Genomic DNA, 10,333 nt, shown 5'->3' with positions numbered 1-10,333 from the left:
ATTAGAAAGAAGGAAGTGTTCGTGCTACTTTAATCTGCCATCTGCTCACGGCTCCAAACGATCGTTTTAAAATCAGCTCAACGTGACAGACGAGAAGACAGACAGAGCAGCATAGACGTATCAGTGACAGACGGATACTAAATAATATCACTCGCTGCATCTTTGTACGTGTGTGTGTGTGTGTGTGTGTTAGATATACTGTCAACTGAAAGGGTTGTATGACAGAATTAAAAGCTTTTAAATTGGGGTTAACACACACATACAGAAGCAAACACCAGCAGCCTCAGTGGTTTATATTCTAATACGCATACTCATTAATGCATCGCTTAGCAACAGCAGACGGTTGCCTAGCAACAACATTACCAGCCAGCGTGTTGGGTGTGTTCAAAAGTCACACTGTAGTAAAAGAAGAGAGGGGGAGTGTGTGTGTCGTGTGTGTGAATAATAATTCCACTGCCAGTCGGGAAAATTAAGCATTCTGCAGAATCAGCTATTTATAAGCAGAATACTCATAAAGTACGTAATTACAACAAGCATGGTTATGCACACACACACACACATAATAGCAGACTGTGCCTCTGTAAGAACCAGTGTAGATTCTAGCCCACAATTAAAATGATTAGAAAATAAAATAATGTATTTCTATTGATAAAAAATCTTGGAACTAGCAGTTTCAATGATGTATTATAAGCTGCTTAAAGCTTGTGTTAGGACTATAAAATAGTCATGATTCATCTCTAATATCTATTTTATATTGCTGTGAAAACATCTCCTTCAAACAACTGCATTCATTCAAGTTTCTCATCAAAAAACTACATTTTTACAAGAACACATCATGATAAGTAATTTTTACTGAACAGAGCCTGAACGCATCATAATGTAACTGAATGGAACCTGTGTACGTTAGCAGTGCTGCCACCGTGGGGCGGCTGGGGCTCAGTGGTCCTTCAATTTGAAAATGTGCGGTTTGATTCCCGGCTCCTCCAGTCCATGCTGATGTGTCCTTGGGCAAGACACTGAAGACACTGAACCTCAAATTCTGTAGTTCCTGCCATCAGTGTATGAATGGGGGTGAATGGGTTTTGACACGTAGTGTAAAAGCACTTTGAGTGGTACATTTACCACTTACCGTTACTAGCTCTGCTCCTGTCAATTTCAACACAGATTTGTTGTTCACAATGTAGCATTATCATGGATCTGCGAAAGCATGGCGACTTCATTATTGCAGATTTTTTACCGGATATTGGACGATGACGATTGGCAGTAAAAAAAACATCGAGGCAGGCTCCGTCCAAAGGTCACGAGGTTCGTCAAATTTGTGAAACCAAAAAAATCTGGACGTGTGTAGTAAGAAAGAAGCGATCAATTTACCAGAACCCCTGTTACCTCCTACTCATAGCTGCTTGAGGCTCAAGGCTACATCAGATGCCACCAGCATAACGCACCAGAGTCTCTGACCGAACTATTAGTCGAGTGAAGGTGCTAGGTTTTTGACTCCAAGAAGAAAAAAAAAAGATATCTCTGGTTCCGCTGCACCATAGGAGCTCTTAAAAATGATGAGCAGCAACAAGGGTGTCGCTGGGAGAACAAATTCTCCACAAAGACTTCACATCTTGGTTAAATCAACAATACCAGGAGGAGGACAAACTGGTGCGGCAGCAAATAGCTTCGGCATGAGGGTATCGGTAGAGTTAAAGTGAGAACTCTTAAGGGTATTGTGGCACCTGTATAAATATGATCAGTCATTACTAATCAGCTGGAATATAAATGATCAATTTTATTTATTTCTCTCTTTCTCCTTCCCCAGGGTGTGTTGACAGAAGGCGTCTGTGTGTTCGTGACTTGTCGTTGTGAGCAAACATGTTCCGAAACAGCCTGAAGATGTTGCTGGGAGGTAAAACCCGCAAGAACAACGTTGGTCAGTACTTCATTTGTCATTATGTATATAGTGGACCCCGTCACAGTCATGTCAGAACTGTGTTTTACAGAAATGCACCTCTATTCTGATTTCTAGTTGGCAGTTTGCAGATATGGTCTTCTGGTGGTTTCCAGGATTTCATACAACGTCTTTCTATCTCCAAATTTCCTTTGATTTCCTCTCTCTTTCAACAGGCAGCGGTGGCATAGAGTCAGAGGGGTCAGAGGTCAGGATGATGGAGGGATTCAGCCGCTCGCTCCCCTCTTCTCCCCTCCTCAACCTTCGTCTGGTAAAAAGAGCTGGTAGGAGCATCTATCTTATCTGAGTCCATCTATCACTTATATGAGTCCAAAATGGGAATACACAAGACAAACAACACAGCACGCTCATCAAACAGAGGGAGAAACGGATCTCCAGCTGAACTGTTGTGTAGCTACGACACTAACATTAGCAGAACAAACATGGCTGCGTGCCAATGTCGCACATGGATGTGTAAAGACAACTGGATACAGCGTGAGAGGTGTAAACCTGGTTCATTCCTATGAAAGTTGCTCACTGGGGCATGAGGCCAAAAAAATTTCCTGGGTGTGTAATAACCCGGATCTTCCAGCAATCCTCCGCACACATTGACCCACAGAGCAAGTGCATTAGCACTACCTTTAAACTCACCTCCCAACTGCTCGGGCTCAGTCACACGAATAGAGGACGGATAATAACTCTGGATTCGGCTATTGTTGAATTTTACAGCATTTCAAACCTGATGATTTAGACAAGGGCTGTTTAAGCATCTGTAATGAAAAGTTGGTTTATCTGGAGAAAAGAATATTTGCTGACTTTCAGACGTCTCTTTCTCAATGCAAGTGTATGGGGGGAAGTCTTTTTGGGCTGATCATGTGATCCTACATAAAAACACTATTTTCGTGCCAATGTTTGGATTGGTTTCGGTAATTTTACACGAGAGATTTCCTGTATTTTCTCCGTTCTTCTCACTGGTTTGAAGTGGGTGGGCTCAGTTGGAAAACAGATGATGTCACGCATTTCTCTGCACCAATCAGGATACGAGGTGTGGTTACACCAAACGCAAAGCACATTTTTTTGCCTTGCATTACTCGACTCCGACTTCATTTATCATTTATGTATTTTTTTGTTTTATTTGTTTCACCCACACTAGAAACCCTAGAAAGGAGGGGAGGCTTAACCCCACCGAGCTGTATTCACTGTATCTAGCAAGGCACACATCGGCGTCAGTGGTATGGACCTAAAATAAAGTGATTTTTGCATCGATTTGATTGCAGTTAACAGATAAAAAGGGATGCCAAAATAACTACAAAATTATGCTGGTTTGTAAAAAGTCTGACTTCATGCTTTTTCAGGTTCGTCCGCAAGACTACAAGCAAACAACTGTTAAAATGCTTGTTTTCTGAATGGAGTTCGGATGGATCGGTGCTAGGCTATGCTAACGTTGTAGCTGCTCCATCGACACTCAAAATCACGACATTTTGGCTTAAATACGGCAGCGACGTTATTGTTTCTACAATTTAGACAGTCTGTGGTTTATGCACGTAGGTTTATACACATCGAGTTTTGTACGATATTCGAGGAATAGAAGTACATTTTCCCACTTTTGCGTCGCGTCATTCGCAACTTGGAAAGGAAGGAAAGAGAGCAAGAGAGAATCAAGGAGAAACCACAACCAGGGCTAGAATAGTTTCTTTTTGCCTTTCTGTCACACACACACACACACACACACACACACACACAGCTGTGACCTGTTACACTGTGTATGGCAGCAGAGGGGGGGGGGGGGACGGACCTTTGACCTTGCATTTGATCGTCCCTCGGTGCCTTAGTGAGAGAGAAAACACAAGTGTAACCCAAGCCTCTACCAACCTTTCCTCTCCTCCTCCTCCTCCTCCTCCTCACGGTTGATCTGACACTTCTCCTAAACATAACCATGTGGAGTCTCTCTCCGACCCTCTTTCTGTGTCTCGCACTCTTTCAAAACAGGAACGCTATGAGCCGAGGCAACTTCCCTAAAGTCAGCACACCATGCCCACATACACACACGCTCTGATTTCAGTTTATTTCTCTTCACCCCTTTACCTCTGTGTTTTTGAACTCCCCCTCCATTTTGTCTTCCTTCTCCTGACTCCTGTCATTGCTGTAACTGCACATCTGATTGAGTTAAGACCTGAATCTGACTTTTTGACATCTGATTTTCTATATGAAGAATTCTTATTATGGAGCAGCACTAGCGTTCATTTAGAGTCATGTTTCTGGCCACCTGGTGAAGTCCAATATGAGGAAGTCTCTTAAAACATTCGCTCTACTGACCATCAGGGGGCAACTCCTCTGGTAGTCTGATTGTATAGAGGTCTATGAGAAAATGACTCTACTTCTCTCTTGATTTATTACCTCAGTAAACATTGTAAACATGAGTTTATGGTCTCAATCTCTAGTTTTCTTCAATACAGCATGATGTTCATTTAGTAATTTTAATTTTTAATTTATTATACTATATTGATCCCTTTAAGTGGGAAATTTGTCTCTGCATTTGACCCATCCCTGTATATAGGGAGCAGTGGGCTGCCAATGACAGGCGCCTGGGGAGCCGAGGGTTCAGTGTATTGCTCAGGTACACTTTGACACGTGACACGTCCCAGTTGAGGATCGAATCGTTGACCTTCCGGTTCCCAGACAACCCTCTTAACCCAGTGAGCCACGGTCTCCCCCCAAAAATTCTAAATTATGGTCCATTTAGAGTCAAATAGACCATAAAGCAGAGTATGCTTTAGGGCGGGCCACCTTTTGATTGGCAGGTCGCTATCACAGCGTTGTCCAGTCTGGGAGATGTCCGTGTTTCCGTCTTAGAAGTTTAACCCCTTTCAGTCGTGTTTTTAGTTCATGAAAGCCAATTGTAACAAATTGGTCACCTGAAAATGTCTTATTCAGCGTTCGGTTGTACCTGGCTCCACCCTCTCGCTTCACTTCTGGTTGCAAAAAACCAAGATGGCAAAGGCCATAAACCAAGATGGTGAAGGCCAAAATGTGTCGAACCCGAGGCTTCAAAATAGCAGTCTGCAAACCAATGGGTGACGTCACGGTGACTACGTCCACATCTCATATACAGTCGATGGTGGATGGCGCAATTTGTCAGCCAGCCTGAAAACTTGAAACCTTTTCTTTTTTTTTTTGCACAACTGCACCTCTCCTGTTACTGCTCTCTGCTTTTGTTGGCCAGATTTGCGTCTGCCCCCCCTCACTTATCTGTTTTTCAAGGACAGCAGGATGACTGTAAATCTTTCTATCTTTCCTCTTGTTATTGAAAAAAAGTTTTCTGTTGGTTGAAAACAGCTCTGATTTTATAACAGTTTTTTTTGGAGCAGATTTTTATCCAGCAACATGGTGTTTAATTCAATCAGACTCTTTGTTCGAACTTTTCTTTCAGCATTTTTCACATTTTCTGGGCTAAAGTGGATTACACCCTTCCATCGTCACTGTGATTTGTGGTCAGACGCTCCTCTGTTCTTGGATTCTTGGAGGAGTTTAATTGCAGCATTTCTTTGGTCTGCCGAGTCTTCCTTCAGGGTTTTCTCTCCGGCTGTGTTTTTCCTCCATTAGAAGAAAGAAGTCTGAGCTGTCTTCCCCAAACTCTCCTCGCGCTCCTCGACATGTAACAGATTACTCTCCCTGTTCAGCTCCTCCTGCAGTCTTTCCCTTTCTCTCCTGTGTGTGTGTGTGTGTGTGTGTGTGTGTGTGTGGTTTCTTTTGGGTTGGAGGAGGGGAGGTTTTGATTTGCCGTGCAGTCGAACGAGGGAGGTCGTCTTTCAGACCAGATATGGAGGCTGAAAGGAAAACTCTTCTCAACACTTGGAAACTTTACTTATTGTGCTCCTGATCAAAGAGGATATCAACTCGGGAGGAGATCTATACTTTCCGCGTCATGCTTGAGAAGCTGTTTGCTCTTTTTTGCACGGTTTTGAGGAGGCTCTACCTGTGAATGAATTGCATGGATTGTTTTTTTCGGCTACAAAGAACAAATAACCAGATGATTACATCATCAGGATCTGCTGTGTTTGAGCTTAAAAGCGTGTGGATTCTGGGTTCACCTCCGAAAGTAACAACATACCTACACTGAACATATGAGGAGTTTGGCTTTCTACCACAGCATTCGCATGTTTGACTATCCTGCTTACTAACGGCAGTCATTCCGTTAGTATTTAGAGAACTTGTTGTTGTTGTTTTTTTCTCCTGAAGAGTCTCTTCCTCCTCTTATCTCGTCATTCATCCTTCATCTTCCTCTCCTTTGTGTTCTCTGGAGAAGGAGGAGCTCAGGACCAAAAAGAAGATATTGACTTGTTTTTTTGGGGGTAAAAACAGCCCTTTTGATTTGTTGACTCCATCCTCTACATGGAACCACTCTGAACCAATCAGAACCCCACCGCCAGCCAGCAATGGACTGCACGGCGGCTATTCTGAAAGCGTGTGCCCGCTCCAGGACCAAGTGGTGTCGGCATGAGCGGTCTTCCGTCCGTCGACCGGGGAGACCGGCGGGCGGCTGCGGCGGGGACGTCGTGGCGGCGAGGGTCGTCGGCCGTGCCTCTTCCCTCCTGCGGCGCTTGCTGTTTTACGCCTGCTGTTGTCTGTCCCACGAGGACGTCCCTGACCGATGTCGGGAACGGTACGATCGTCCCGGTGGTGCACAGAGAGGAAGAAGAAGTGAGGAAGAAGGTGAAGGACTCTCTCTCTCGATGTTCTTGTTTCAAGCAGATGGCTTTCCACCAGGGTCAAAACTTACTATATTAGTGTCAGTATTTTTCATATTTACGAATGATATAAATTATATTTTGGGTTGTATATTTCAGGGAAATGTATGTTGTGAGTGTGGACAGTGAGAATCCAGAGAAAGTGGATGTCCTCTGTTAGCCTATGTTTCATTATTGTTCGTTGCCCAATGTAATTTTTCACAAGGCGTGTTTCCATTTACACATTTTTATGAACATTTTGAAGTATTGCATTAGAAAAGCCGTATGGAAATGGAAAAATTTGATAAAACTTCCAGAATACATTCTAATGTAGCACACATCTAACTCACATGACAGAGCAGCTGTTTCTGCTGTCGGCGTCTTGTCAGATATTCCCATAACGCACAAATGCTTATCTTCGTCTCCGGACATCATGAAACATGGTCAATACTAGCTGACATGAATAAACAATAAAACTTTCCTAATGGAAAGAAATTCCTGAAGATCTCTCTCCATTTTTCTCTCGTAGATGGTTAGATGGCCAAGGCGACTCTTTTGGTTTCCGCTTGACAACTTCTTCTACTCTGTTCACTGGCAGATTATATCCAAGCGTAGCCTAAAGCCCCATCCTCTGACCAAACCATGCTGTAGCCAAGTTTATTTGCTCCAAACCAGCTTGGAAACGCGCCTAACTCATTCCTTTTTTGCATCATTTCAAAAGTTGGTTTAAAATTTGTTTGACAATTAAATGGAAATACGGCTATAGAGGGGTTCTTCCATCAGTCTCCCTGAATAGCTGAAACATTTCCCCGTGAGAAACAACTACTGGCGCCACAATATGCAACCAAGGACCAAAATCCTAACAAAAAGCCTGTTTACTAGCTACAGCATGTCATGTCAGCATATCAAAGGATTATTTTAGCATGGATGATGAAGTTAGTCATAAGCATGCTAACGAAAGCTATGTATAAGCAAGTTACAGTAGTTAGCTTACGCACTTGCAAACATTATACTGCATAGCTTTCTGATGTATCCACATTCCACTATAACACAAGTCACTTACTGTCAAAATGCGTTAGCTTAATTTACAAAATGGTTACTTGAAAAGTCCAGGCAGTCAATGTGGTTGTTGAACGATGTTGTATCAGCCTGGTCATGCCAGAAAAGTGCCACAGCCAAATTTATCCACGCTTGGTGAGGTATGAAATACTTGCAGGACTAGTTGGTGAACTACGGTAGCTGGCGAGCAAACAGCTAACATGCTAGCCAGCTGACGGTCACATGTTCTGGGATTTTCTTTGTTTTCTCTACTGGGCTGTTTACTGCCCCCTGACATTTTGCTCTCAGGAAGCTCTCTGAGCTAGCAAACGTTCCGACTGTTAGCAAAATAGTTAGCTGTCAGCGATAAGTGCTGTGAAGACATCTTGCTGTTGGTCATTGGCTTGCACGTCAAAGTTCACTTGTTTAACTTGATGTAAAAATATCCACTTAGTTAGCAAGTCCACTAATTGTGACAGTTACATTGGCATTGATTTATTTCTCTGCAAATGGTAGCTGTTTTAAATGCTAGTGGGCTGATTTATTACCAGAGGTCTGACAATTCTGTAGCTGTAGTTTAAAAACAGCTGCAAAGACACAGTGCATGTAAATTTACGGCACGTAACCAGTACTTATACTGGTATTGTATAGATTTTCATTAATTACATTACACAAAACTATAATTTGTCTCCTTCTAATTTCACATCAAAGTCAAAACAGTGTTAAGGAGAGCAGACTACCACCAAAGTCAACCAGCTTTTATAGAGATCCTACCTGTTCATAGTCCGACTTGGGTGGCCTTCATTGCCACTAAGGAATTTCCAAGTGTCAGGTTGCTTGAAGGGAAAAAAATTGCCTTTCTTGCCTAGTTATTGGTGACAATTGTCCTTGTCTTAGATGCTGTATACATCTTCAATAGCTCTGAGGAGGTACCGTGTCCCACGGAAAAGCAGATATAAGGTTTGATATTTCTTGCCTTCACTTCAATCGATTATTCATATAAAGAAATGACAATGTGTCATTTTAACATCAAATACAGAAACATTAAACTAGAGTTAAGAGAAACGTGATTCAATCAAAACACAGTGGCATACTGTAGGTTTCTGAGTGTAGCAAAACAAGGAACAGAATGAAAGTTTGTCAAAGTTTGAAGACAATCTGAGCGTCTTTGTTGCTGTCAATGTATATTTGAGCTTTTAGCTTCAAAGCCACCAGAAAGTGGGGCAACACCAATTTTATGTGCATCCTCGTGAAATATATGGTGCTGGAAGCTTGGGGACTTAGCTATTACTTAAATGGCAGGATGAGTAGAATTTGTCAGTCGGGGTCAACTAACCCAAGATTCACTCGTTTTGGATCGAGACTTGTCCGCTTGGCCTTTCGCCTCACTATAGTCCCGTTTTTTCCCGTTTTTAATACCCGAATCTACCTGATCCGTTATGAGAGCCAATAAGCACCGCCCAACCCACAAAAATATGTGTTTGTTTGTAATTGTGTTATTAATAACCTACTCTGAATGCTGCTTTGTCACTTTTTGACCCACCCGCCAAAACCTGTGATATTAGGTAAGCGGTATCTTTCGGCAGCCAGTCGGCTTTAGCGGGTGAGTCAAGCTAGCTAGCTGAAGCTAGCTTCACTCACCTTTTCTCCGTGCTCTCTAAGGTCAGCGCTTTAGCTCACCATTGGCGAACAAATTGACAAGCAAATTCACAGAATCCTGAATCAGTTTATTTTAGAGCATTTTTTGGATTCTTTTTTTTAGCTGGTTTTAGAGTCGCGACCACATCTGCCGTTTTTGTTATTCAAAACCACTTAAGTGTGTCACAAACAACACATTTCTTCGTTACATACCATTGCCCCTGCCGGGGTTCGAACCCACATCTATCACGCGGTTGTGCTCCTTTGCGGTGCTTTTTCACACTCGACTGTCTTCAGAGCTGAAAACATCCAGAGATAAAGGCAGCTACGCTTGAAACTAACAAGTTTGTTCAACGTGTTGTCCAACCATGTCTGAAAACCAAAGTGTTCATAGCTGTTCAGAGTGGCCAAACTAAATGGCATAGAGAGGGAAGGGACGGGATAATCAGATATGGGGATGAAAGAAGGAAAGAAGGAAGGAAGGACAGAGGGATCAGAAGCTACAGTAGTTAAAGCGACAGAAATGTTAAAGTCTTCGCTCTCCGTATCTGATCTTTCCATTTTATTTTTCTTCTTCTAAAAATGACTCACACACCCTGTTATTGGCTAACCACACACACGTGCAAGTAAGTGCGTGTGTGCACACACAGTGTGCTCTTTAGTGTGTTTTGTGTTTGGTTGGTTTTATTTTCAGTGTGTGTGTGTCTGTTTTTCTAGTATTTAGTCCTACAGTCAGCAATTTATAGCTGTAATTACAGACTGTTAGAGAAAGAGACAGAGTACGAGCTTTCATGCTGTGGCTTACAGCCTTGTGTGTGTGTGTGTGTGTGTGTGTGTGTGTGTGTGTGTGTGTGTGTGTGTCTATTCTTGGCAAATATGTCATAATAGTGAATATGTTAATATGGAGATCAATTACTGTTCCCCACAAAATCTTCCCTGTGGCATTTGCATTCATGCTTTTTATGTGTTTTAAGTTATTTTTACATTTCCTATA

General features: G+C 42.5%; 1 protein-coding gene across 3 annotated transcripts in view; it reads left to right on the top strand.

Moving 5' to 3' along the window:
• Positions 1-825: 825 nt before the first annotated feature.
• tanc2a (tetratricopeptide repeat, ankyrin repeat and coiled-coil containing 2a) overlaps positions 826-10,333 on the top strand; it is a 38,306-nt gene continuing 28,798 nt past the window's right edge. For 2 of the 3 annotated variants that reach the window (XM_031876238.1, XM_031876236.1), the window contains exon 1: positions 4,528-6,649. In XM_031876238.1, the coding sequence (XP_031732098.1) occupies positions 6,373-6,649 (277 nt within the window). In that variant the 5' untranslated portion in view covers positions 4,528-6,372. Of the gene's footprint in view, positions 1,919-2,112; positions 2,221-4,527; positions 6,650-10,333 lie in introns of those variants that run through there. The other variant, XM_031876237.1, reaches the window with a different exon arrangement.

The sequence above is a fragment of the Anarrhichthys ocellatus genome, unplaced genomic scaffold (genome assembly GCF_004355925.1).
Source record: "Anarrhichthys ocellatus isolate YVR2014 unplaced genomic scaffold, GSC_Weel_1.0 scaffold106, whole genome shotgun sequence".
Taxonomy (NCBI): domain Eukaryota; kingdom Metazoa; phylum Chordata; class Actinopteri; order Perciformes; family Anarhichadidae; genus Anarrhichthys; species Anarrhichthys ocellatus.
This window is presented reverse-complemented; position numbering and strand designations above follow the sequence as displayed.